Source organism: Podarcis melisellensis, assembly GCF_964234715.1.
Source record: "Podarcis melisellensis genome assembly, chromosome: 5".
NCBI lineage: Eukaryota > Metazoa > Chordata > Lepidosauria > Squamata > Lacertidae > Podarcis > Podarcis melisellensis.
This window is the reverse complement of record NC_138537.1, coordinates 40,917,831-40,931,407: the sequence shown is the minus strand read 5'-3', so window position 1 is coordinate 40,931,407 and position 13,577 is coordinate 40,917,831. Positions and strand designations below refer to the sequence as shown.

Sequence of the window (13,577 nt, the reverse complement as noted above, 5' to 3'; positions counted from 1 at the left end):
CATATACTTTTTCCTAAATAAATCTCAATGCTCCTCCATATGCTCCCCTCACTGGAAATAAGAGTAAAATCTGCACATGGAAACTAGACATCAATGAAAAGGCTAAACTAGAACCCTTCTGTTTGATGTGCTAATGAGAACCAAGATGATACAGTAGCTAGAGAGCTTGACTTAAGTAAGGGAGACCTGGGTTCAAATTAAGTAAGGGAGACCTGGGTTCAAATTCCTACTTGGTCATGAAGCTGACTGAGTGAGTCAGTCACCAGCTCTCTGCCTCACCTACACCATGGTGTGTCCAAATGTGTTATTTTACATATAAACTGGCTTATGTAGAATGCCAAGAGGCATTTCAGGCAGATGATAGTATATGTCATATTGGAAGATTAGCAAGTAAATGAAGCTTGATGTTGTAGCTGATGTTACTAAATATGGGGATAGAGTTGGTTTCTGGGTTTGTTGTAGAGTTTGGTGTTTGTGTGGCTCTTAGGTGTCCTGTTGCTGGTGAGCAGCTGTTCTAGGTTAGGGGACTGTATGAAGACAAGGAGGGGCCTACCATTCTAAGACCTCAAAGAAGGAAGTATCCAAGATGGGACCATAGATCACTGATGCACAACGTGGCTTTGGAGTTGTAGACTAGATGAGTGCATCTATTAGACCATAACAGCATAGCAGTTATTCTTCTTTTAAACAAATAGTAAGAAGACTTTTGAATAGTGCCTGCATTGTGGGCATGAGTATGCCATTGTTCACTGCTGATGACTGGTACCATGACATTCTCATGACCTCTGCCTCTATGATACTCACAATTCCAGCAAGAGCAAATTGTGGCTTGCGTGCAGGAAGTTGTAATGTGCTCTGGATTCTTCTTGCAACAGAAACATCTGGGGGAAACATATTTGGATTCTCTGTAACAAATGGGTAGCAACTGCACTTTTCTTGCACAATAAATTGCTTGGAAAGTTCATCTTAAATTATGGTTCCCAGAACAGGTTTGGTCTGGCCAAGGCGGAATAGAATGGTACTATTACTTCCCTTGATCTGGACACTATACTTCTGTTGATGCAGCCTAGAATAGCATTAGCCTTTTTTTGCTGCTGCATCACACTGTTGGCTCATGTTAAGCTTGTGGTCCACCAAGACCCCTGGATCCTTTTCACATGTACTGCTAGCATGCCAGGTGTCCCTCCATCACGCTGAATCACTTTGCTTTATTTTATACCTTTATATATTCCCCATTCAACAAAAGTCCTCCGAGTGGCTCACAGTTTGTAAAGTACGTTTTATGAAGTATTCATAAGAGGCAGTGAAATGAGTGTAACCTTATATATAGTTTATCTCCATCTGTTGCCTCTGCTTTAAAATACGTGTTTGTGTGTGTTTTCTTAGCTTCATCTGTGTTTGATGAAGCTCAAGTTCGGTTCGCAAAGATATAATTAGCTCACTGCATAGCAATATGATTGCAACGCAAAGCAGTCTTTCTGCAGCACATTCCTATTACCCTTGCTAAGTGAAGCATGAGAATGAAGGAGAGCAAATGACACCATCAGCTTCACTAGATAATTGCGAACCCCAACCTCATGCTTGGCAAAAAGCTTATCCACATTTAAAAGTTAACATGACTCCCATGTAGAATGAAATTACCTGCCTGCTTATGTAGATGAATGCTCCTCATCATGCTGGTCATGACTTTCTGTGGTGCTCTTTGCCATAATATTTAACCGTACTGTAATATTGTATTATGGAACAAAATTAATAGCCTTAACTCCTATGTGTGTTTAGTTTACTCAGAAGTAAACCCATTGCTGTTCCTAATTCCCAGAGAGGTATGCTTAAAACTGCAGTCTTAGGACACAGTAGCACTTATTTCTGAGTAAACATGCATAGGATTTAGGGCCAGCCCAGGAAGCTTTTGGGTGGGGTAAAACAGAAAAGGCCACCCCTGCCTCCTCCTCCTCCTCTGCCTGCCAGCAGCCACGTACCCACTGCCATCCTGCTGCCACCTGGTGGTGGGCACATGGCAGACAGGCATGCAGCAGCGGGTGCATGCCAGAATGAGGTGGCCCACAAGTGCAGGAGGCAGATCTGCCACCCCTTGCAGCTGTCCAGAGCCTGCCACCTTGAGGCCACTGTCTCATCTCACCTCTTGGGCAGGCCGGCCCTGATAGGATTTGCTTTGCAACAAGAGAAAAAGCTCTTTCATGGAAAAGAGGCATTTAACTGCAACTACTGGTAGCCTTTGAGTTCAACGGATGGGAATATGGAGAGAGAGAGAGAGAGAGAGAGAGAGAGAATGGTTAAATCTGTGGTGTTATATTAGTTGTTGTTGTTGTTGTTTAGTCCTTTAATTGTGTCCGACTCTTCGTGACTCCATGAACCAGAGCACACCAGGCACTTCTGTCTTCTACTTCTGTTATATTAGTTAATAAGTAAATTTAGGGAAGAAAAATCAACCAGACAGATTAAGCTAAATAGTTATTTGTAAAGATAAATGGAACACGAAAGGAGGGCTTGGGCCTTACTGATGGGCACCTTGTCACACAGAATAACTTTGAAATCCAAAATGTATTTCTTGCCTATTGATGATGTATGCAAACTCTCTCCAGATGACTCCTGATGCAGGAGAGAAGGAATGCAATCTTAAAATAATAATAGATCGCCCAGATTTTTATATACAGCTGCGGCACACCAAGTCCTTCTGTAGCACAAGCTCAATAGTAGAAATAAACGAGGCTGCCAGGTTAACGTACTGTAGTTGTGTTTGATGTACTGTGTGTGTGTGTGCGTGCATACATGTGCACACACTTATGAGCATAACCCCTCCATCTTATGAATTATATGCTAAAACACCTGGATTGATTCTAGGCCATCTGCTTCAGCTATTTATGCAGAGCCTAGGGCACTAACAGCATAGTCTGTGACTGTAGCTATACACTACATACCCAGATTCCCAGCTCAAATCTCAGAATATCACAGTCATAGAATTATAGCCATAGAGTTGGAAGGCGCCTTGAGGGTCATTTAGTCCAACCCTTCAATGCAGGACTCTTTTCTCAAAATTGTGTTTGAACCCACAACTCTGAGATTAAGAGCTTCATGCTTTACCAACTGAGCTACCCCAGAGTCTTGGACTTTCAACTGCACTGAACCAGCATCATTTTCCTCTTGGATGACAAGAGCTGAGCAAAGATCAGTTTGTGAAAATACTTACTTTCTCTGTTCCAGCTCATCAGTGATGGTGGTGTGGTCTACGCCGAAGCACTCTGGGATCATGTCACCATGGATGACCAAGAGCTGGGCTTCAAGGCTGGTGATGTCATTGAAGTAATGGATGCAACTAACAAAGAATGGTGGTGGGGCAGAATAATGGACAGCGAGGGCTGGTTCCCAGCCAGCTTTGTACGGGTAAGAACTATTTACTGCTTTAAAAAATACATTCATTAACAGCAAACTCTTTGAAGAAAGGGGGCATTTTGAGAAGAGAAGCACTTTTCCTGTAGCTTCAGTAACTTCTAGCAGTTGACACATTTTTAATATGATTTAGTGATCAGTAGCAGCCACTGGGTATGTGGACAGATGGGAGATTTTTGCTACCTTAAATTTGGGCTCCTCCACCCTTCCATTTGTCCCATGTTTTCCTCTGCTTGTCCTATACTTTCTAGGCACAGGTTCAAGTGGTTTTTCTTTTGTCCCACTGCTTTCTCCAGGAAAACCCACTTTTTGCTGCTGAATTGGCTTTTGGGTGCTTGGTTGTGGATTTTTTGTGGGAATTATATTTTTATGTTTTATTATTATTGAATCTGTATCTTAAATAGTTGTTCTGTAAGTAGCCTTGGGAGATGGAACAGAATTTAAGGCCAGATTCATATTCCAAGTCTAGGAGTCACAAACTGGTTGGAACACTTGCAGTAAGCTCCGCCTTCCAGAATGTTCTTCTCCCATATTTTGTCCTAAGCAATAAGTTGTTGTCCTGCCTTTGCTTCTATATGATGGGAATATTCCTGTTTTGAAACAGCTCCGAGTGAACCAGGATGAACCGATGGAAGACTATCCTTTGAAGTTAGAAGATGGCAGGGAGGAAGACTCAAGAAATGCTGCCCATCGTTATGGAGTGGGGCAAACAACTAAGGACCAAATGAGAACCAATGTTATCAATGAAATCCTAAGCACGGAAAGAGATTACATCAAGCACCTGAAGGACATATGTGAGGTAACAAGTCACACAGATAAAAGAAGTTCAGAAGCTGAATTTTAGAAATATGTTTGAAATATGGAACTCTATAGGAGTTCCTTGGAAACCTTGATTTTATCAAGTTAAACACGACATAGTTGCTCTAAATGTGGTGTCCTCCAGATGTTGTTGGATGACAACGCCCTCCATCCCTAGACATTGGATGTGGTGAAGAGAGTTGAGTCCAACATTTGGATAGCACCAGCCTTGGGAAGGTGATCTACGTCAGTGGAAATGGTTTTGGTCAGACTTGAGCAGCAAGTTCCTTCAAAAGCTCCATATAGAATTCCTATCAACTGTAGTCTTTTATTCTACTATTGAATCATATTTTTCCACTTACAACATTAGAACATATTGTCCAGCATAACCTTTGGTCAGAGAGGAGAAAGTGAAGTGTCACTAAAATGCACACATTTGCCTTTTGACTTGGATGTCACAAGACATTAAGTTTTAGCAGCTTCTAGGAAAATCATAAAATGCAAATGGAACATTTTTGTACATCTTTCTGAGTTCCTTAAAATTGTAGAGTGTTTCTTCTGCATGTCACCCCAGAAGCAGCTTAGCTTTACTTCACTGGAGAATTCTGCGATGTCTGCCTCTAGTGCTGCATCTCAAAGTAGAGGCATTATCCTTTGCACTGGTTGCCTGAATATTGCATGCAGACATCAGAAGTATTTTTGTTTCTGCAGTAATCATCATTTTCATAGCAGGTCCATAATCTCTGAGGTGCTTTAGCACGATCAGATTGCTCCATCAAGCTGTTAAACGTATTGCCAAGGATGAGTTGGGCTGCAGTTCTCTTTGGTTTTGTTTCCCAAGAAACCTGAATCATAAAACAGTACTTGTTTACAGGGCTATATAAAACAATGCCGTAAAAGAGCAGACATGTTCACAGAGGAGCAGCTGAAGACAATCTTTGGGAATATTGAAGACATCTACAAGTGCCAGAAAAAATTTGTTAAAGCACTGGAGAAGAAATTCAACAAAGATTACCCACACCTCAGTGAGGTGGGCTGCTGCTTCTTAGAATATGTAAGTTGACAGCTGAATTATGTGGGAAAGTATTGACATTATTCCTGTTATTGTGACTACAGAGATGGTGTTTACATTTGAACATTAGGCTTGGGAAAGGGAGGGAGTTGAGGGAGGTAAGTGGGTCTAGGATTAGAGTTTACCTGGACATGTTTTGTTTATAAAATGGCTGCGCCACCCTTAGAACAATAGTTGTTACTATCTTAGTTGGACAAGCCGGATCAGTGCTTAGTTGTCCCTGGCAGATCTACTTTTGACTTTATCTCTTATCTCTCTCTTTTTAAACTGATCCCTTTTCCCACAATTTAATCTCACTACAGGGCTACTCTTGTTCTGTTTCATGTGCCTCTTCTGCCTATAGCCAGCCTCTGGATATTTCACTTCCATTTAGTTATTGCCTCCCTCCCTCCTCTTTTTTTGTGCTTTTAAAATAACATCTTGTTCCCCGTGTTCTTCCTTCCTTCACCTGTTCTGTTTGTGATCTTTGAAGCAGGGATCCTTTCTATCATTGTTTTTTCAAGTAAAAAGCTATATTTTTATAGATCAGAAATGTAATAGTATAAATGTTGACTTATATGAAATGTGACTGAATCAAATCTGGGATGTGGCCCTAATGGATGAAATCACTGAAAAACTAGGTGAATGAAGAATAAAGAAAGAGACACTTTCCAATAAGTGTCTCTTTGACCTTATTGCATGCGCATATACAAAAGAGCATGCCTGTCGACCACCAGCAATTCACAGCAAATCATGGACTTCTCTCTACTGTCTCTCAGTAGGCTGACTTTCAAACTATTTGTTCGCATCCATTTGTCTTGAGAGACAATGGAGTGTGCCTCCAGGGTGAAGTCAAACTGCAGTGTTTGCAGCACCAAAGTGACCTCCCCGGGGCACAAGCCTTGTCAGTATGTATGGAGGTCCTGGGCTACCCAGGCGACACAGACCCCCTTCTCGGCCTCGCTAATGTTGTCCAAAGCAAAGCAGAGCAATCCATTTGGCCCCAGCTGGGCTGCAGGAGTTGCCAGAAGGAGGGGGTACAAGGCATCACTCAACTGTCTTGGGGATTCCTTTCTGGATTTGTGTAGGGCTTAAGCCTTAGCCTTTTCTTCTCCTGAAGATATCCCACAAGGCAATGGAGGTTTAGGATCAGAGCTTTTCTTCTCCTAAATTGGCTACCTTCCCAAGTCAGCGAGCCCCACCTGCTCTTTCAAACTACAGGTTTTTTCTGTTTCTCTTGTATGAATCTGTTCTTCCATGGGAGGATGGGGGGAGAATTTATTGAATTTTATTGTTCTGTATAACACCCATGAAAGATAAACAAACAGTTAAAATAATAAATGTACTACTACTGGTAGTATTAGTAGTAGTAGTAATAATATATATTTTTGCTTCCAATTTAGCAAAACGAGTTCCAGATCTATTCTGAGTACTGCAATAACCACCCCAATGCCTGCATGGAGCTTTCCCGACTCACCAAAGTGAGCAAGTATGTTTATTTCTTCGAAGCATGTCGCCTGCTTCAGAAGATGATCGACATCTCTCTTGATGGCTTCCTCCTGACTCCAGTGCAGAAAATTTGCAAGTACCCCCTGCAGCTTGCAGAACTGCTGAAATATACCAACCCACAACACAGGTACGGAGGATTACAAAGGGGCAGGGAGGATACATATCCTGTCTCAGATGCAGCCATCGTAGTTTGTTCCTTCTTTTGATACTTGTAAAATTAGTTGGTAGTAGCTTTAGCAGGCCTTTCTTTATGGTTTTGTCTAGGTCCCATTTTGTTTTTGTGACCTTCCAGTGATCAAATAGGCTTTTTCTCTGGAACGTGCAAACGGTCAAAGTTTCTGCACCTAATTTCCATCCAGGGGATGGCGGTTTTGCTGATGCAACAAAACTTAAGCAGGTCTGATGCTGGTTATGGAAGCTGTTTCCTCCAGATACTGAGGATGTGCCTGTAATTCCTACTGCTGGTGCCCTGAACAGCAAGTAAAGTATAAGAAAGGGCAGTGATGTATGTTGTGTGGCGTATAATGTGAGAGGGGAGAATTCCAAGTGGACACCACTCCAGGTCCTGTACAGAGAAGCATGGGAGTGCAATCACAGCAGTTGCTAGCTTCACAGTTATTTATACTGCTGAAGTGTTTCGCAGGCATCAGCAAACCAAGTCACAAGTTGTAACTCTTCTATATTATCTCCGCACCGCAGATAGGGAAACTATTAAACCTCGAGCAATTACATCAGATGTACTTCAAGTCAGGGGTAGAGCTCCTCCTGGCTGCTCTTTTTTCTTTCTTTTTTTAACCCCACAATTTGCTTGCTAGTTTCTTACGCTTTGGGGGAGAGGGCCATTCCCTTTGCATTGTGGCTGCTTCGTGTTGACATCTCTAATGAAATCCATTTAAAACATAGGGATTTTAAGGACGTCGAAGCCGCTTTGAATGCCATGAAGAACGTAGCACGACTCATCAATGAGAGGAAGAGGCGTTTGGAAAACATAGACAAAATTGCTCAGTGGCAAAGTTCAATAGAGGACTGGGAGGTAAAGAAATGTTCTTACGGCTTCTCCACTGGGGAAGATTATTCTTTATTACAAACATGCACAAAAACCACAAGGCTGCACTGAGAATCTGCCTCCTGAGTATCTTGCCCATTTACCTTGACTTGGTCAAGGCTTCAGATCCCCATGTGCCAGGTAGGCGTCCTCGTGCAACACATCCACCTGTCCCTTTTATCGATCCCATTATCTCTTGTTCCAGACCAGTGGATTATCAGATCAAGTCATAAGCTAGCCAGATGAATTTTAATATCTTCCTAGATTTAATTTCTCACACTTGCAAATTATGGAAGTTAGAATAAACATTTTTATTAGCCAAACTGTTTGCAAGCATTCTTAGACTGGTGGAACTTGATATTCACTGCCGACGAAACTCTTAAGTTGCAAACTTGGGCTCTCATACCAGGAATAAGTTCCATTATAGTCAATTAAGATCACGGTGCAAAAACTTTCTCATGAAATGGTGAATACTTCAAAATGTGTTAAGAGTAAAGAGCCTATGCAGATTTCTTTTGAAATGTACTTGGTGAAAATAGTCTTTGTTGCTGTTAATACTGTTTTGCAGATCAGGAGTGGAGAACCTCAGTGGCCGAATGTGGCCCTTTGGTTCTCTCTTTCTGTGACCCTAGGCCACACACCCTCACTAGTCCCGGTCTATGCCTTTCTGGAGGGCTTTTGCTTGGGTGAAATGTGTCCTCAAACTGTGATAAAGGCCACTTGATTCCTTGATGAAGGATGGATAGAAACCTTTTGACTTCCGCATGCCTGGAATGTAGAAAATTTGCAGAAGAGTGACTTTATTGCTCTGCTCACTCTTGCCTCCGGCCCCACCTACCACTTGCATGTGGCCCTCAGAAAGTTTTTCATGAATGTGGCCCTCCGGATAAATATGTTTTCCTACCTCTTATTTAGGTCCACAAGCAAATGGTGGATGTCAAAGAGGCCATCTTCTCTTAGGTCAGCCATACTTCAGCCATAATCCAACACAGAATGAAATGCATTTTAAAGCATGGATGCCAATAGGCTTAAGATTTTTGCTGAACCTCCTCGCTGCCCATGGAGGGTAGCAAGGAGCAAGCACCACTGGCTCGTGATGTGACTGGAAACCTCCAAAGTTAAGCATGATGTTTAACTTTTGAGGTTTCTGGTCACATAAGAATTCAATGGTGCTTGCTCCTCGCTACCCTCCATGGGCAGCGAGGAGGTTCAGGCGGGGGAAAACCAAGATTTATGAGGCAAAAAACCTGGCAACGTTCCCCAGTGGGTTCTGGGGAGCTCACTGCATCCCGCTGTGCCACACAAGCCGTGTCTGCCAACAACAATGTATTTGAAGGACCACACCGTGAAACAGATTGTTTATTTACAAGATGTAACGGAGGTGCTGCTTGTAAGATGAAAAAAAGGCCAGCTGGAAGAACAATTTAACAGCAAGTGAAGGTTGTCAACTGGAGTCTAAATAAGACGCAGCTAAATAATGATACAGCTATGCGAGGAAATGAGGGTGATCATATGTTTGTATTAAATTAAATGAATTTGGATTGATTTGTAATAATTTGGGAAATTAATAAAAATAATTTGAAAAAGTAAAAAAAAGAACACCTAACTTTCTTGCGTTTGGCCTACTGGCAACAACCACTTTTATGTGTGTGTTTTGAGCTTTCATAGGGAAATATCTGGGAGTGCAAGGCTAGGAAGCTGGTTAATTTTTTTTAAAAAAACCAACACTGTCCTGTTGGGCCCCAGAGTATCTCCACAATAGGCTGCTATATATTACTTGTCAGCTTCTTTTGAGAAAGAAAATGACATGTCTCTTGTGTTGTGAGTGACAGGGTGAAGATGTCCTTGTGAAGAGTTCTGAACTTATCTACTCTGGGGAATTAACCAAAATTTCCCAGCCTCAAGCAAAGAGCCATCAAAGAATGTTCTTCCTCTTTGATCATCAGCTCGTCTGCTGCAAGAAGGTAAGCTAAGCAAGCTGTGTCCACTTCTGCCTCTGCCAGTTAACACTCTCCACCGATAGTGGAATTCCCCACTGCTTTTCATTCTTTTGCACTCAAGCATTGCATTAAAGAACATCCCAGTGTGTCAGGGTGATAGCATTAATCTAAACATCACTATTCATATAAATCAAGGAAAGGGTTTCCTACTGCAGACTTGCCTTCCCTGCCATCGTTTCTTCCATGCTAGTCTGCTGTGAATTTCTCTACCAACAGTTAATGAAAGAGTCTTGCTGTGGGCTGCTCTCCTGCGGCGCTGGAGGAGAGTGAGGCATTTAGCTTTTGCAAGATTAAAAGACGGCAGCTGAAAATGCTATCAAATTAAATTCATCAGAAAGTGCCACCCACGTTCTTTCTAAGCATCAGGGCAATTTCTATGGTTGTATTGAATAGATAAGAGTCTAACAATGTTTCCACCTGCGTATATAAACGCTCATGTCATTCATTAAGATGCATGCCTGAGTAGAAATCTTACAAAGCCAAGCCCAGGAGGTGGGATGAGGAAAAGGTCACATCCTGCTTGGAGGCTTCCGATGGGTATTTGTCTGGGCACTGTGAAAACAGAATATTGGACTTGATAGGCGTTTGGTCTGACTCAGCAGGACTCTTACGTTCTCGTTTCCTTCAGTAATAGGAGGCATCATAAGCCTTGCAACAGCAGTGATGGGTTTTATCCTATCTGTGTCTTCTATTATTATGATTATACTAAGTCTTTGATATGACTACAATTAATAGGACGGTGCAGTTACAATATTCACATCAGTGTCTGTGCATCACGTAAGATACAGTCCCCTGGTTAGGGGAAAATAGGTTGAAGAATCTGCCCATTTGTTCATAGAACATGCACTCTGGCTGCAAGATCACCAAAAGGATATATATCTTAGGGGAACATTTCAACAGATGCAAGTGTATGCACCACATCTTACTAGTTGCCATGGAAATTTTGAATGCTGAAAAAATACTTAAAGAGCAAAGAGCCCGTACCGTATGTGGCCTTGAGAGAGCTGGCAGCTTCTCTTGATACATTCCACATGGATTCATTGAACCGAATAAACATTTTTCAGAACTGCACAATATTCTTGCAGGGTATGAAACATTCTGCAGCACATCTGAATAATTTGTTTGTGTGGCTGTAGCAAAGTACCTAACATCAGTCTATCTCTGTAAGAAGGACATGTAATGGGAGAGCAGCCCCCTAACTTTTCAGATTGTCTGTTTTATCTGCCATACTGCCACACAAAATGGTACTGACTTCCTATATAAACCTTATGATGTAAACTGATGATATTGTAGGTAGGTTGTGGAGTGACATTTGTGAGCATCTGGTTTGGGTAAGGGCTCCAGAAATCATGTCAGGGGTTAGGTTTGAATAATCATTTTCACATAAAATTATGTACCTTGGGAGGTGAACAAAAGGCTTTGTTTAAAAAGGGATCTGATTGGGGAGAAGACCCCCCCCCCAACTTTAACCCTATTTCCATGTAAATTAGTATTGGTTTCAGTTATGCATCTTACAAAGGTAAACAAAAGGTGTCTGAAATAGGGTACTTTGGGGTGTCTGATTTGGGCAAGCCCCACTAAAATTGTGCCAGGTTTTATGTTTTAGCTGTCAGAACACATTTCTGCACAAAATGGCACAGGACCATTTCCAACCATGTGTGTTATAATGTAATCAAGAGGTACTTTGAGTTTCTTGAAGGATGATGCCTTACAGCCCAAAGGTCCCTAGGCTGTTCAATAAGACTTTAGTTTCTTGAGTATACGTACAAAAGCCCACCTCTTGCCATGCTTGGGAGAACGGAAACACACAGTGGGCTTTTGATCCTAAGTACAATCACTCAGTAAGTTAGTAACCTAAAAATCATGTGTACAATATTGTTTGTACAACCAGAAGAAATTCTTGTGCAACTATTATATTCCATTTATTCTACCATACATTCTCCAAGCAATTAAAAACTACAAGACTTCCTAGGGCAGACTCACAGCTTTCCTTGTTGTATTAGCAGTGACATTAGAAACCCTTACTCAGTTATGTTACAATAGACTGGACAGTAGCAGCTGATTTTTACACTCCTCTAATTTAGTAATGTGCCAGGGAAGATTCAGGTGTAGGTTTGCTTTTCGGTTGCATTTGGTGACTTTTGTGAGTTCCCCAACCCTGTGTTGGAATACACCTCTTTGAATTGCTGTTCCCACAAAACAAAGGGAGGGAAACTTAATATAAATCCTGAAAATATAGATGAACTTCCATGCTGGAAAAATAACTACAATGGCTACATTGTACCTCCACTTTCTGAAGCAGAATATGCCTCTCTTAATGCTAGTTGCTGGAAATCGTATCTGAGGAGAGGGCTGTTGGGCTCAAATCCTGCCTTAGGGCTTCTAATGGGCAACTTGTTAGCCACTGTGAGAAACCAGTTGTTAGGCTAGCTGGGCCATTGGCCTGATTGGCTTTTCTGATGTTCTGAAATATTTATTATTTTGCACATGGTAGCCCATGTATATTTTTGTCTTGAGTATTTGTGCATCAGGAGACCCTGAGGAGAAGCCAGAGTGGTACATGACTATATTTTTCCTCTTAGGATCTCCTGCGACGTGACATCCTGTACTATAAGAGTCGAATCGGCATGGACAACATGGAGATTCTGGATGTGGAAGATGGGAAAGACAAGGACTTCAACGTCACCATTAAAAACGCATTCAAGTTGCACTGCAGGGACACTGAGGAAGTCCACTTATTCTGTGCAAAAAAGCCAGAGCAGAAGCAGCGTTGGCTCAAGGCCTTTGAGAACGAAAGGAAGCAGGTGCAGCTTGACCAGGAAACCGGTATGCAACAGTAGCTGGGGTTGCTACTTAAGGCATTGTGCAGCCATTAAGCAGAGAAAACCCTTTCCCCAGAAGATTCTCACCTGCCCCACCTGAACTGCATGTCAAACTTTTGAAATATTCTAATTTCCCCACGGATGTAACAAACGAAACATTGCCTAGGGCAGTGTTTTTCAACCTTTTTTGGGCAAAGGTACACTTGTTTCATGAAAAAAATCACGAGGCACACCACCATTAGAAAATGTTAAAAAATTTAACTCTGTGCCTATATTGACTATATATAAAGTAATTCTCTTGAATAGGAATCAAATAAACACAAAGAAAGTATTTTATAATTACTTTATTATGAAATAGTAAGTAAACAGAAATATGAAAAATTATAAAATACTTTATTTTTAAATCTTTCAAATTTTTCAATTTTTCCCACGGCACACCAGGCAACATCTCGCAGCACACTAGTGTGCCGCGGAACAGTGGTTGAAAAACACTGGCCTAGGGTCCTATGTAACCTTTCTGTCTGATGGATGCACTGGTCGACTAGCGCCAAAGCATCTCCTGAGTCAGGGGTGGGGAGCCCTTTTCAGCCCAAGGGCTTCCTTCCCCCTTAAAGAAACTTCCAGTGGTGGGTGGGGCCAAAGGGAAAAGTGGCCAGAGCAGCGGGGCTGATTTCCAAGTCATTGTGCGCAGAATTAAGCTGCTAGTGTAATTTTTGCTTCTTGGGATTTTGCACTTGACCGCCCCCCTTGGTTGCTGTGCGTGTGTTTCTATGATGCACCTTGCAAAGGCACAGCTGAGCTAATGAGTTTTGTTTCATCTTCTAGGTTTTTCCATTACTGAGGTGCAGAAGAAACAAGCCATGCTTAATGCCAGCAAACTGAACCAGAGTGGAAAACCAAAAGGCAAGTCAGGATAGTTATCCTTCTCTTTTATCTCTCCCTCC

General features: G+C 42.0%; 1 protein-coding gene across 5 annotated transcripts in view; it reads left to right on the top strand.

Annotated features, from left to right (window-relative positions):
- The window catches only part of ARHGEF4 (Rho guanine nucleotide exchange factor 4), a 157,002-nt gene that overhangs the window by 141,118 nt on the left and 2,307 nt on the right, over positions 1-13,577 (top strand). For all 5 annotated transcript variants that reach the window (XM_081911527.1, XM_081911528.1, XM_081911525.1 and 2 more), the window contains 8 exons: positions 3,223-3,402; positions 4,013-4,207; positions 5,081-5,260; positions 6,661-6,893; positions 7,670-7,799; positions 9,644-9,775; positions 12,394-12,637; positions 13,459-13,536. In XM_081911527.1, the coding sequence (XP_081767653.1) occupies positions 3,223-3,402; positions 4,013-4,207; positions 5,081-5,260; positions 6,661-6,893; positions 7,670-7,799; positions 9,644-9,775; positions 12,394-12,637; positions 13,459-13,536 (1,372 nt within the window). The remainder of the gene's footprint in view (positions 1-3,222; positions 3,403-4,012; positions 4,208-5,080; positions 5,261-6,660; positions 6,894-7,669; positions 7,800-9,643; positions 9,776-12,393; positions 12,638-13,458; positions 13,537-13,577) is intronic.